The sequence below is a fragment of the Onychostoma macrolepis genome, chromosome 04 (assembly GCF_012432095.1).
Source record: "Onychostoma macrolepis isolate SWU-2019 chromosome 04, ASM1243209v1, whole genome shotgun sequence".
Classification (NCBI taxonomy): domain Eukaryota; kingdom Metazoa; phylum Chordata; class Actinopteri; order Cypriniformes; family Cyprinidae; genus Onychostoma; species Onychostoma macrolepis.
In genome coordinates, this window is record NC_081158.1 from 26,704,235 (window position 1) to 26,719,015 (window position 14,781).

Sequence of the window (14,781 nt, forward strand, 5' to 3'; positions counted from 1 at the left end):
ACCTGAGAGAATATTCTCCACTCATTTTATTCACATATGTGCGTTCCATACAGGGCAATATTTTCTCATAACAATGTTTGATGTCATATTTCACCTCTATATGCTGGAGCCAAACAAAACTGTCATCAAATAGAAAAAGAAAAATATTATGCAAAACGTGTGCAGCCGAATGCTCATTTCTCTGGATGTGTGACACATGCTGATGACTCGCAATTCTGCGGACAGTGGGAATGTAATGAAATGCAGTGAAGGAAAATTAAGCAGTCACTCATCCAATGAAATACCCTAACTATGCCACACCTCTTCAGGATAATAGTTCTAAGACTTATCTCGCTCTGTACTTAAGTTGTCAAAAGTAAAAAGAGGAGACATGACATTCAAATCGTACAAAAACCTAATAAAACCTGTTTGATAAGAAACATGACAGAAAAAAAAAACATGGTCCTGAAATGATTCAAACTCACTGAGTGCTATCGTTTACCCCTGTAGATCCCGATTTAAGTCATCAGCAGCCTAGAATGTAAAGAACGACTCTCCCATGATAACACAAATACTGTGGTCAATTCATTTTCAGGTAACCTAGTAAGTCCCTCTGCACCTCTGTAAGTGGAGGAACCTACAGAACCTCAGGAATTATGAAAATGAACAAGAAAAAATAAAAATGAAGAAGAATGGAGAACAATGAACAACTGAAGCGATTTCCTGTTGTTTATAGAAAAACAAAGAATGTGGTAATAAGCTTTGAAGCTTACGAGAACGAATGTCTGTCTTTTCATTAGTTTTTTTTTTTTCTTTTCTTAACTTTAGATTTTGTTTTCCTCCTATTTTTTGATTCAGTGCAATGCATGGAACAATACAAGGGTCCCCCAGGGATGGTTTTCTTTGTGGATTTTCTTGGGAGCGATGGTAACGGGTATGCTTTATTAGACGTTTAACTGGTGTCCATGGATTCCATATTGGCGCTGGAGGAGTCCCTCTGGATGCTGTCAAATATGGCGGCCAGCTCAGGGTTGGAGCTGATCTGAGATTGGAACTCGCTCATTAGGGGGCTCTTCTCGGCCTCTGGGATGGTTAGCAAGGCCACTACGGCCCGCATGGCAGATCGTTTGAGCTCGTCCTGCTTCTCAAACTCCTGCTTCACAGAGTTGGCTTTTACCTGAGTAAAGAACATAATTAGAAATCAAAGGACTTTCAATTTTTGACCATTTCATGACCTTTCCAGTAGTTTGCGATTACTCGGAAAGAGAGGAACTGGTGAGAAAAGGGGGGGAACAGGACTGGTAAATATTGCAAACTACATTCAAACTTTCGCCCCCTATGGAAAACACAAATGTCTGATCTTATGTGTTAACTGCTATATGCAGCTCAAGATTCTCAAATCTTAAGATTTCCACTACTCAATATACAAAGAAATTGCGATGTGTCTGATTTTGGTGTTTGCTGAATATTTTGCTTACCTTTGTGGTGCATGTTGCCCTAAGCGGCTCTACAAGTCTGTCCAACCTCTGTAACACTGCACTGGGACACAGACTAGATAACCTGGCCAGCATGAGGAACGTCAGCATCTGTAAACACATTAATAGAGCAAAAAGAACTATAAGCCTTTGTGATTCATGAGTCTATGCACATACTTTTGGTCCCAATGAAGTTCCTTGTAACTATAAAATACCCATGGGCTTGCTAGAAAAATACTATATATGATAATTCCTGTTAAAAGTGTGTAGGTAAACAACTGAAACATTTAAATCCACATATTTTCTAGTACAAAGCACTCAATTATATTAAAACAGTAGTTAATGTTCCTGCTTCATTATGATGCAAGTACACCTGGCAATAAGTAGTTAAAAAAAAAAAGTTGGAACACGTCTGTTGTGAATGCATTATGCATTTAGGCCTTTGATGACTGCACACTGAATCTTTGTTAATCAATTCACTCTTTCATCTTCTGTGGTCGCTAAATGATCCGCATGGCAAAAAGCCGGTCTCTCATGAAAGATTCATGGAGTTGAGTCTGATGGCTTACCTTGATATCGTAATGGTCCTTAAGTCCGTCTTCAACATGGTTTAAGAATTCAAAGATGTCAAGTCTATCAAGGCAACTGTCTAATAGAGTGTACATGCATTCAAATGCAGCCTTCCGGATGTCCAGACCATCGTCCACTGTGTGCTTGAACGGACCCATCTCAACCTAGAAAGAGCCAGGTGTCATTGAGCTTTGAAGTTTTAAAAGACACTAATGTAAAAGACTGTGGACAATGGGGAGATTACCTCTCTGATTAAATCCTTGCGCACTTTGGTCTCATTGTACAAATGAGGGAGAACTGTGTCCAACAGGTCTCGAATTAGAGAAGGTTTGTTATGAGCTGCAGAGTTGAAGGTAACTAGAGCCACTCTTCGTACATTGAGGTCTGGATCTTCCAATGTTTTCAAGAAATCACCTAGACATTAAAAAAATAAATTCAAAAAATTCAAAATGGTGCAAGTTTGTACTTAAAGAGTAAAATTAAAAAATATGTATTTCCCATGGAGAAAACCAACTGATAATAGCACTTGCCTATGCAGTTTTTAAGAAGGGGGTCAATTGTCTGTGGGTGATCAGAAATCGTAAATTTAACAGCTGTGACTACAGAGCTCCTGGCATAAGATGATCCTGCGGAGAAAGAGAAGAACACTTTTATCAACAATTTATGACATAAAAACATTGACATAGTATAAAACTTAATTTAAAGTATTTTGATACATTTTTTATCAGGCAGAGTCTGACAATCACCTGATAAGAGATAGCCTTTTAGCCTGGGCAGAAGAGTCTCTGGGTCGATGAGTGTTAACTTTCCCAGACATTCAGCTACCACGTTCCTTGTGCCCTCTTCTGTACACTCGCAGTGTTTGAGCAACAGAGCCCACACATTTTCAACATACGGTTTAAGCCCTGCCACCGAGGCAGAGCTGATGATTTCCTTGAGAGAGTGCAACAGCAGGTACTGTCGCTTGGGTTGGCCAGAGATCTCTTGAAGGACAAAGGGCAGGTACTCTGGGAGATTCCCCACGCTGATGCTGCCTAACGCGTATGAAGCTGCCGATTTGACCTCTTCACTGGCTGAGGAGAAGGCATCCAGAATGACCGTTTTCAGCTCAGGCTGACCGCTCAGATCAACATGATGGCCGACCTCTCCAAGGGACAGCAGAGCCAGCAATCGGATGGAGTCAGTGGAGCGCGAGTTCTTCACATCTTGAATGAACTGTCCCACCACTGCAGGGCCCTCTTTAGGACAAGCTCGGGTGAGAGCGGCCACACACTTCGCAATGGAGTAGTAGGATTGCTTATGGGTGAGCGCTGCACTCTGGGCATACACAGGACCTGTTAGCATACGTAGCAGATCCATGTAGCCCAAGCTGGCAGTTCCCGTAGCTACAAGAGCCTGGAAGAATTCCAGCATGGCGCTAAGAGCACCACCTTGCAGCAACGGCGAACGAACCAAAGCTATGAGTTCAGCCAAAATGGAGCCACTTATCTTAGACAGCGAGTCAGGGTGGACTCGTGCAAGGGTGGTGAGGAAACTGATAGCCATCTGGGAGACATGCATATCGCTTTCATTGATAAGAGGTGGCAGCTCAGCCAGTACAGCATCAATCATGGCCGGTGTTACACTATCGTTGTAGTTCTTAACCAGAATGTCCAATGCAGCCAGTGTGCTTAGTTTCAACGCTCGCTGGTTCTTACGTAGGAAGGAGGCAAGAATGGGAACAGCCTCACCCAAGATGGGCCTCAGGTTGATCTTTAGCGGCGAACCGGCGATGAGTGTGAGAGCTTTGACAGTGGTCAGCCTTGTTATCTCATTCTTCAGTCGCTCTAGGAAGATATGGAGAGTGCCTGGTAGGTCCGCACCAAGGCTATCACCAAGGTTGCAGATAATTTGCCCCATACAAGAAATAGCTCGCTCTTTGACTTCCTGGTCGATATCTGCTGCCTTCAGCCTTTTAATGGTGCAAGCAAAAAGGTCAGCGATGTAGGGCGAAGCATCAAAAGCATCGGTTTGATCGAGGGGCCTAATGACTTTGACCAACTGCTGGGTGACCAGCAGTGCTTCAGATGTGATCTTATAAAAGGGATCACCCACACAAGCAACTACAGGAGGCACTATCGCCTGAACATGGGGGTGGAAGACTTGAGGCTGATGGTTGCACAGGATCACATACAAGCAAGACAGGGCATCTATCTTCAGATTTGAAGAGCTCGACTTATCGTTGAGAGAAAATATGATACCTACAAGGAACAAAATTAATAAACGTCACTCCAAATACTAAATAAAGGAATTGCTGAGAAACATTTCAAGGTTTACCTTATGCCAAGTTCACAATCCACGATTTCAGCCCGATTTTTCACTCGCCGACAGGTTTTGATAAATCGCCGACAAATGGCCGAAATCTGAGGCAAATCGGTGCTCGTTCACGAGTGACAATCGCGTAGTGTGAATTATCAAAGACGCGATCTGAGGGAATCGCCGATGCGTCGCCGACGCCCGTGAAATATTTGGCATGCTAAGTATCTGGAGCTGTCGGCGATTCACAATCCTGCTGTGTGAATGAGTTCTGACTCAAAAATACATCGGCGATGACCTACAGCCAATGAGAGAGCAAGATACAGGGCAGCGGGAAGTTTGGTTCGGGGAGGACTTTTTTTTCTTCTTTTTTTTTTTAACAAAGCCAGCCATTTACAAACAACGTGCCTACATTTTTGCATTAGAATATACAGAACAGGTAAGCTATATGAAGATGAAGAAGGGGCTAGGGTTTTTCCTGTAAATAATATTCTTCTATAAAGGACAAGAGATTTATTGCAATTTTTCTTTTATCACTTTGAGGGCTTTTATAGGCTATAAGAAATACACTCATTATAAAATGCACAACACGTTGGTTTCATTTTCAAGTAGGCTACTTAGATGTGTGTATATAACAATTTCCCAGCAGAAGTATGTTTGTTAAGAAGTCATCTTTGTTAATTATTGTGTGTTCGGGGAGGACTTATAGACCGTAATATCAGCGTGATCTTGCGTTATTACCTTGTCACTTCTCGTGTACGTTTGGCTGTAGTTTGCGGACCAGACAAAGCTGCCGTGATTCTTCCTATTGTAAAGTCATGCAGTGTGTAACCTCCTGTCGACAATCCATCGTGCAATGTGAACACAGCAGCGACTGAATGCTACCCCAGATAATCGTGCAGTGTGAAAACAACGGTGATCTGATGACTTTGAAAATCGTGCAGTGTGAACTCGGCATTATAGAGCTTTTATAAATGCTGATCAGACTTCTCAAGAATTAAGCATATGATCATGGAAGGAATGACTTTTCTCTCTTTAACGTGTCGTAGCTTGCCAGCGGCACATACCTGGGATGAGAACAGGAATATGCTGCGTCAGGGCCCCTGGCAGCACGTTTACTAGTTCTGTCAGCATGTTGAAGCAGCACTGCCGGGTCTTAACACTTTTCTCCTTCATCTGTTTGTGCAGTGCTTTTACTATCATGGACACCTGTAAAAGCACACAATATATCACTCTTAGAAATAAACTTACATAATTAGAAAGCCCAAGAGTATGAAGTAATATTGTACTCTTCACAGTATACTGTAATGTACTAGATTAAAAAAAAACTTTCCCTACCTGACTTTGAAGCATTGTAAGAGGAGTTTCTCCCTGTTCCATGGCATCCGGGTCACAGAGCCAGCTCTGGGCAGGGCGTGTTTGCTTGAGTAAGGACAGGTAGGCATGGAACACATCTGCCTTGACGTTTTCTTCCCGCTCTTTAAAACGGGCAATGAGTGCTGGAGAAACCGTGCGGTAGAACTCTGGTAACATCTCATGTCGTGTGCTCACCACGGCATCCAAGCACTTTGCTGCCGCTCTCCTCACTTTCCAACTCATGTCGTCGTCATCACTGTACTCATCATCACTTCCTGTTTGGATCACATGAATTAGATAATATAATCAGAGTCTCTTCTTTGAATAATCCCAGGCTACAATCCATACTGTTCACAACAACTGAATATGATGCATGTAGATGTGCCTGGGTACTTTAGTTCCAAGCTAGCAGCCCCAAAAAGAATTTCTTTAATACTCAGACAAGCTTGTCCCCTGTACCCTCTGCTTCAGCAACACAAAGAGTGTGGACTTCTGAAGCATGGGCTTCTGAGAGGAAAACAAAAGCACCCTCAAATCTACTGCCAAAGTGTACAAGCCTCCTAAGGCTGCTTACAAGCTAGTGCGCAGTCAGCACAATCAATTATTGAAAAGAAAACAACAAATAGTTAGGAATATGATTTATGGATGAAAACAACACTCCAGTAGGGGCTGAGAATAAAAAATACTTGATGCCAGAAAAGATCAAGTAGACCAAAGGCATTTATGAATGTCTAAATCAAGCTTTTGGACAGGGGCTACTCCTGTCAAATTCTGAAGTGCAGCAAACCACATTTCAACCACCGTACATCCACATGAAACACTTCATTCCAACATGCAACGCTGAGCACATCCAAACTCAGTTGTGCTTCAGAGCACTAATGGTTAAAAAAGCAGAATGCACATCCTCTGTCAGAGAAAGTGGCATGACATTCTCAGCACATGCATTTAGTAGAGTAAAAAGGAGCCTGCTCGACAATCTCTAAGGTAACACGAGGAATGGTGGCAAACGTTTAAGCCTGTCTGGACATTACAGGACAATCAGTACCCCTAAACCAATCTCAGAGCCAATTTCTTCAGCTGTAAAGGCTTAAGCATTATTCAAAGCTGCTAGACCGGACAAGTCTCCATCGTCCATTCATTCCAATAACAAGCTAATTTCTGTTGGTCTGGCAAACAGTCTCTGCAGATGGCCAACTTTTCAGTCCCATACATGGACAGACTGCTTCTCCGACTGCTGTATTATCAAGACACTGCTTTCAAAGACGCCTAAAAAAAGTGGAAAAATAATTCCTAGGGTTTTTATTATTGTTATGCGACTAGCAGAGGCTAACACACACCAGAACTAACAAACTGAGCTGGTAACTTACAGCTAAACAGACTTTTGGTTCAGGAGAGAGAATAAATCCTTCTTCCCTCAGACAGAGAGGAGAAATGAGACCCGCCTCGTACCTTGATAATCTTCATCTACACCGTCGGCATCCATTGCATTCTCATCTTCATCCTCGTCGTCATAGTTGTAGTTGGGGTCATAAGTCAGATACTTAAGACAGATGCTAATGACTGTTGGGACATGTGGGTAGACTTCCTTCGGACACCTGGGAATCAAAGACATTAAGTTTTTTAATTACACAAATAATCAGTTCACATTAATGCAGAAGTGAAGCTTGTTTTATCATTAGCTTTTTTTTTTTTTTTTTTGAAATCTTATAATCTAAATTACTACTTCTCACAAGAAGTAACAGAATAGCATAGTCACAAAAAAATAAAAAATAAATCCATCAGCGGTTAGACTAACCTCCTTACGAAAGACTCAAAAGCTTGTATGCAATATTCCCTCAGTTCATCATCATCAACATTGCAGAACTTCACCACCAACGGGATGATCTTCTCTAAGTACTCACCTTCAAGATAAAACCAACATGTTGTCATTTACCATCATTACACACACATCAGACAGATTGGTTGGGTTACAAAACTTAACATCACACTGCAATAATTCATTGAGAAATATAAATGAGTTTGGAGAGCTGCAAGATAAAGGCTTGCTGTGTTCAGCACAATCAAAGAAACAATCTCAAGATGACAAAAAGACTTAATTAAAACAGTAGCGCAAGAGATAGCTACAAAACAACTCGGTTCTTTCCACTGAAGTAATCTTGCACATCTTAATCGCAGCTGTCTTTGTTTCATCAAACGTAGGCGGTAATTGGCTGATGGGGGAATGGCGCACCACAGCAGCAAACCTAAATGACTTTTCACTTCATTTCATTTGTGGCAAATGGACTGCCTTAACAGCACACCAATGGAACAATGTTGATGACAAGGTGACGGGTAATAACGACCGTACTGGAGATTGTTCCACCTCTTGTCACAAAATAACATTCTGGCAATTTGTTCGGTCAAATTCCAAGGAGAGTTGCCTTCAAGCTCATACCCTCTATTTATAATTGTGCTTTGGGGGTGAATTGTACAAAAGTGTCAAAGTTCTGAATAATTAAGGAGAACTTTAACGTGTTCCATTATTGTATCATTTTTAAAAATTGTGGAATAGAAAAATTAGCAAATTATCTTTGAATGACGTCAAAATCCTTGTCAATGCAAAACTGATAGAGGAAAGATGGCGCACATCGGCCTGAATGACTTCTACTGCTCATCAACCTGAGCAATCATAAAGTGAAATGTAATCAGGATTCAGTGTCAACGCTGGTGACCTCAATCTTCAGTGAAACATTTTCTATCATAAGAAAGGACTCTGGACTTAAAGATCAAGCCATGGAGAACTGCGGTAAAAAAGGCAATACCTAGGAGGGGAGGATATCATTACACAAATGTATTTACACCATGCTTTCTGCAAAAAAACAGCTATTGCAATAATTAGACCATTTAAAGATCTTTGAGGACAGCTTTGGTTTGCTTTAGCTCATTCCAGCGAAGGCTAAATTACGGCATCAGTGGTGAAACTAATAGTTGTATGAGAAGATCACAGATGATGGCTTCAATAAGTGCACACAAAATTGCTTTCAGCACTTAAAGAGTAACTGAGATGAGGTCTTGAACCCCGAAGACATTAAGTTAACTGAGGTCTGTAACAACGGGGAAGCCTCACCGATTCTGTGGCCAGCTTGTCTGCTGATGGCAGCAATACACTGGATGTAAGTGCGTGTGGTTGACATGGACTCGTTGCGTGAGAGCTCGGATAATAAGTGCTCGATGAGATCCACAAAGACCAGGTTTCCACAGCTCATAACCAGATGTCCCAGGGCGATGATGGTCCTCTTTCTCACTGCCAGGCGAGGGCTTGTCAATTGAGGCAGCAGACAGCTCAGAATGGAAGGATGGAAATTCACTAAGAGGCCTCCTTGTCTGGATGAATGAACACAAAAAATGTAAGACATTCAAAATAAGAATTTGTTGCAAAGGCCACATAACGACCACATAAGATTGCTGCTTTATTCGATAGGAAATACCGAATACTAACATAATACTTTATTTCTAAACTATATAGCCAATTCCTTTAATTTACCAAAATGTGCACTATAAAAAAGGGCATACTGTATCCCACTATGCAGTTTAACCATAACGGGATTAAAAATTCCAAATAATTTTTATGTTCAAGATAACTGAAGAGCACTTACTGAATTAAACCTGTAATTGATAAATGTTACAAAAATTTCCTGTTTAAAAAAAATAGTGCACTGAACATATACTGTGCTGCATAGTGGTATTCCATGTTAGTACTCTATTCTAAAATAGTCAGATAATGGACAATAACAGAAAATTACCAGGAAATAAGGAGGATCAGAATATGTTGCAGACCGAATTCAAACCTGTGTCAGCCACATGAGAACCATGGCTTTTTGTGTGTGAAGTGTGTCGGCTAACTGCTGCTCCATTTCTCTGAAAACAGCATGTTTTACTGTGGATTAAATCTAACGTTTAAGACCTATTCACATCAAAAATGATAACTGTAAGGTCAAACCAATGTTACTGTCCATTGATGTTGATATTAATATAGTTATTACAGTTTGCATTTTAGTGTGAACAGGCTTTAAATCCTAATCGTGGGAAAATACATGTTTTGCGTATAAATAATTCCATGCACCTCAACTGGTAGTGCATGATCTTAGCAATAGCACGCTTGTGGATTCAAATTCCCAAGAATCACACAAGCAGGATAAAAGCTTCTGCCTAATGCATGAATGTAAATATAAATGCAAAATGCAATCACCCAAGACAAATTCAAAGTCTGCCATTAGTTACCACACAGAGCTGAGAGTCAGCCTCTAAACTGAAAGATCTAAAAGTATATTCAGCTCAGTGAACTGAGGAAAAAGATAACGGAGAACTGCCACAGAGGGGAGATGCATGTGCACAAACACTTCCAGAAATTACCTGGCAGGAACCCATGTGCACTCAAAAGCGCAAGTGGTCTAAACAAAAGCAGCAGTCATCACATGGTTCATCTGACATACCTGCACAGCATGTCTGCCATGATGTCCAACGCTTCCAGCTGAACTGAGACGTCCTCCTGCTTGGCAATGGCACTTGTGAGGCGGCCTGTAATCTTTTTGCAAACGCTAGCAGCAAGAGCAGAGCCTAAAGCAAAGAGAAACGGACTTAGCAGGAAAGACAGTGCAGGAAAACAACTAAATATAGCTGAATACATTCTCTGTCCTTTTAGCACGATAAAGGGAAAAAAATACAATTGTCGAATACTCTGGAAACACTTGCATTAATAACGTTACACAGGGAAAGCACGTTGTTTTACCACTGGATGCTGGCGGGAGCTCTCCAATCACCGTCTTGAGGCCGATGCTGGAAATATCTCGAAGCTGCTCCTTATCTGATAACATGTTTGTACACAATGTATCAACAATGGTTTCGACCTGGTACTCCTTCACTTTGCTGACAAGTGGGCCCAAACTGCAAGAAAGAAGGACTTTTAGTGCAACCTCTGAAATGCTTCCTATTTGTCTACTGCATGCAAAAATGTCCATGCTGCAAAATGGTACATATTTCTGTTTAACATTCAAATCAAGTGTTAATCCATTCGCAAGATGGCTTTATCTTTCATAAGGTTTAAAAAACATCTCTGTAAGCAAACTTGTATTTAACAACACCAAGACCAAAATAAAATGAAGAGAGATTACTGACTTATTCATGCAATAACTTCAAAAATATCTAGGGGAAAAAAAAAATAAAGGCGAATCTTAAGAGGCTAATAACCGAGAAAAATCAACGTGAAAAACAGCAATACCTCTTACTAAATCACTCTGGCACAAATCAATTTCACAGTAAAACATTTTCAGAGGATAAACCGAAGCCAATTCATGAAGGACACACTGAAAATACCCAACTAAGAGAAGCTTTCAAGTTCATGCAAGCGCAGAAGGACTGGAACAAATGAATAATGGCAAAATTCTTACCATTTTACAGCCAGATTCTGAACTTCTCCGTTCTTGTCCTCCAGGAGCTTTAAGATCATTTTAACTACCTTCCGTTCACTATCGTCATCCAGCTTTATCGAATCCTTCTGCAGTTCGGACATCAAATCATTGGTGGCCATGAATCTGAGGGAATAAACAAGAACTTATTATGAATGACTTCATTCACTTTATTCTCAAGAAAAAGATGTTTCTTCCACCAAAATTTAATAACTCGTGCAGCCCACGTTAGTAATGCCCTACCATCCAATGTCGTCATATAAAGACCACTTTTCACTATCCAACCAATTCCCAATGAATAAAAAACCAACCACATTTTCTTCCATTGCATTTCCTGTTTCACTCATAAAATCCAACATTTTACATAAGCAATGACTACCAGTTGCAAGGTTTTTTTTTTCCAGAGGTGCTCCCAATGGTCCAGACACACCGACACACTTAAAGAGGGTTTCATATGACTTCAGCACTAACAGAATGGTTAATGTAAAGTCACCCACATGTAACGTGAGAGTCACCTGTATGGCGAGGCTGCTGGCATTATGTCAAAGCAAATGGGCTGAAGGAAGCATTTTCACCTTTTCCTCTCACTTGTCATGGTTTGATAATTCATAATCCACTTCTGAGCTGAAACTGGAGTGGATTAAAATGAAATCTTGTCTTTGGGTGCCAACATCAAAGCCTCAGCACAGAACCTCATATGTGATATGAGCGAAAACCTTCTGCATAACCCTATTATGTGCCATCTCTCTTTCTCTCTCTCTCACACACACACACACACACACACAGACCTAAGTGCATCTGCTTTGGCATATATTTGAAGGCAAGGAATCTCTTATTCCAGCGAGAGCCTAAGTAAGAATGAATAATGCATGAGACGCACATGCTCCAACAGCAGGGCGAGAGAGGGAACGCCAGCACACGCCAACAGAGGAGACCTAGAATGGTGTGTAAGCAAAATGTTCCCAGGGGGTGAAATCTTGTGAAATTCAAAAAGAGCTGGAATGAGAACAGCAAACGCATTGACGGAGATGACAGGCAGGAAAGACTCTGGGAATATGATCCGATGACTGCATTAGCATTCATTTGAGAACTCCTGTCGGATATGTATAAAACTCACAAACCATTAACCGCCTGGTGGTCACTGCTGAATATAGTGACATCATTAAAAGGGAATCCCCGAACAGCATGACAGCCCAAAATACAGATTGGAATAAATATATAGACTAGCTACTACTTCATGATTATGCTTTTCAACTGTTATTATCACTAAATTTACAGGTTTCTGGCCTTGACAGCATTTCGCTGACAGCGCACGTACATCTCAGAGACGTCTATTTGACATCTGCATTTACATCTGCAAGTGCTTGCTCATCTGCAATACGTCTATAGGACGTCTCCTTTTAGAAATCAAACAGACGTCTATTAGATGTCTATAATTTTGAATGTATGTAAAACTGACATCTGAAAGACGTCTGTCAGATGTTTGTAGACAGCAGATGCTTTCCAGATCAAGAGATCTTTAACAGACATCTTGCAGACATAAGTGTGCTATCTGGGTTCTGATCAGGCAAGTATTCTCAGACCAAAGTCGATAAGGAACTATCATACAATCTTTGCTTACAGGTATAACACTGATGTAAATATCTATCACTACTATTATTTAAAATATATATATATATTTTTTTTTTATTATTCAAATGTTGTAATCATTTTAAGTAATTTAACACGGCCTGTAACTTATAAATTACAAGAATCAACCACTGCCTTTATAAATAAGTGTCAATCTGCACGTTAGCAAGTGAATAAAAGAAGAAAATAATAAATGCATGACCTGTCAAACCTGTCAGTACGCACATTTAAAAATGACAAGAGGTTTTCTGAAACGTTAAATGCAGAGATAAATCTTGAATTCAAGATGCACTTTACATTATACAAACTTCTCTAAATCTATGCACATATCATAGACGTGCACTTATGCTAACATTAGCCAACTTATATGAACCCTAGGGGAATAAATTCTCTCAAATACGAGATATTGCACTGACTCATCAACTTTCTGCACATTCCGCCCATGTTTTGTTCAAAATGATTGTAGTCCTTGCAAATGATATGACAGTTCGCGTGCAGTGCCACCAAAAAGATATGCTAAAGCTAATCCGCTAATTCTAGCGGCTAGCTAGCTAACATCCATACTAAAACCAACACTTTTTGACAGCTTCAATTCCAGCAAGCGATGTCAAATATACAATTCAATTTGTTAATTACAGCCTTGAATATATGACCCATACACAATTTTAAACAGCAAAAATCAAAATGAAGGCCCATGCAATGTGAGTTTGACATGCTAAGCTAAGCAGCTCCCTAAACAACAACAGTCGCGCTATTCGCGGCCTAAAACTTTCTGCGATCGTTTCGTTATCCATTAAGACACGTAAACGCCATCACAACCGCTAGAAATACACATGCATACTGTTAAACACCCATTCAAGATATCTGCACTATGACTGACCTGAAATCCTTGTCGCTGGATGTCATTTTCTCCAAAAGATTAGAGATGTGGTACGAGGCACTCGCCATGTTTGCAGTCTGGAAAACCACTTGTGTGTACGTTTAGGGCCAGAATGATTCAGTTCGCCTCTTTCTGGAGGTCTGAAGGGGTTGTAAAGTACAAGACGAATATCCAGAGTTTGTTGTGCAGGTAGGTGATCAGCAGCAGTTGTGCGGGGAAGAGCAGACGCTCATGCCTTGAGTTTGGATGGGTTTGAATGGAGGTGCTGCTCGCTTCTGCAGGAGGGAGGAGCTCAGACTAAACAGACACTGCTGTCTATGAGAGAAGACAGAGTGAGAGTGGGGCTCTGTTGCAAAACATAGTGAGCTGCTTACTTGGACTGCATGAGAACTCCCATCTTTTGGCCATCATTTTTTGTGGTGTGGTAAAGGTGTTCTCATGAATATTATTTGATTGTACTCAAATAATTTAGCATGATTCTTTATTGTTTTGTGCTCAAATTTAATCACATGTGCTGCTATCTTTCTGTGTGTCTCTCTCTCTCTCTGAACACACACACACACACACACACCCCAACTCTGTATAGCTATCTTTGTGAGGACATTGACACAATGAGCAATCTCTAGCTCCTTACCCTAACCCTACCCATCAGAACTAAGTGTCTCACCCAAACCCTTACCCTAAACCTAACCTTTACCCAATTATAACCTGACCCCTAAAACCAAGTCTTGACCCTCAAACAGGCCTTTAAATGGGTCCCAGAAAGTGAGGACCGGCCAAAATGTCCTCACTTTACAAGATTGTCCTCACTCCGATGGTCTAAAACTCAAACCGGCCCTCACAAAGATAGCTGTACAAGTGCACAGACACACACACACACATTTGTTTCTGTGAATTGTGGGGACTTTCCATAGACTTCTATTGTTTTTATACTGACCAAACTTTTCTATCCCCTAAACCTACCCTTTACAGAAAACCTGTTTGCATTGTTACACTTTCAGATAAACACCATTTACAATTTTTTATAATTTTTTTTTTCCCTGTTCAGGTTTTATTATCCTTGTGGGGACATTTGGTCTCCTCAATCTAGCATAAACAAGTACACACACACACACACACACACACACACACACAGAGAGAGAGATTCCAAATT

At 40.8% G+C, this 14,781-nt stretch overlaps 1 protein-coding gene across 1 annotated transcript; it reads right to left on the minus strand.

Annotated features, from left to right (window-relative positions):
- Positions 1–11: 11 nt before the first annotated feature.
- Positions 12–13,967, minus strand: cand1 (cullin-associated and neddylation-dissociated 1). The gene is made up of 15 exons (XM_058772315.1): positions 13,629–13,967; positions 11,102–11,245; positions 10,444–10,598; positions 10,148–10,271; positions 8,782–9,038; positions 7,471–7,576; positions 7,125–7,270; positions 5,658–5,950; positions 5,387–5,528; positions 2,771–4,264; positions 2,555–2,650; positions 2,269–2,438; positions 2,024–2,188; positions 1,458–1,565; positions 12–1,156 (listed from the first exon to the last, which is right to left on the minus strand). Exons 1-15 carry the CDS (start codon positions 13,694–13,696, stop codon positions 932–934), a joined length of 3,693 nt encoding a protein of 1,230 aa, XP_058628298.1. The 5' UTR covers positions 13,697–13,967; the 3' UTR covers positions 12–931.
- Positions 13,968–14,781: the final 814 nt, after the last annotated feature.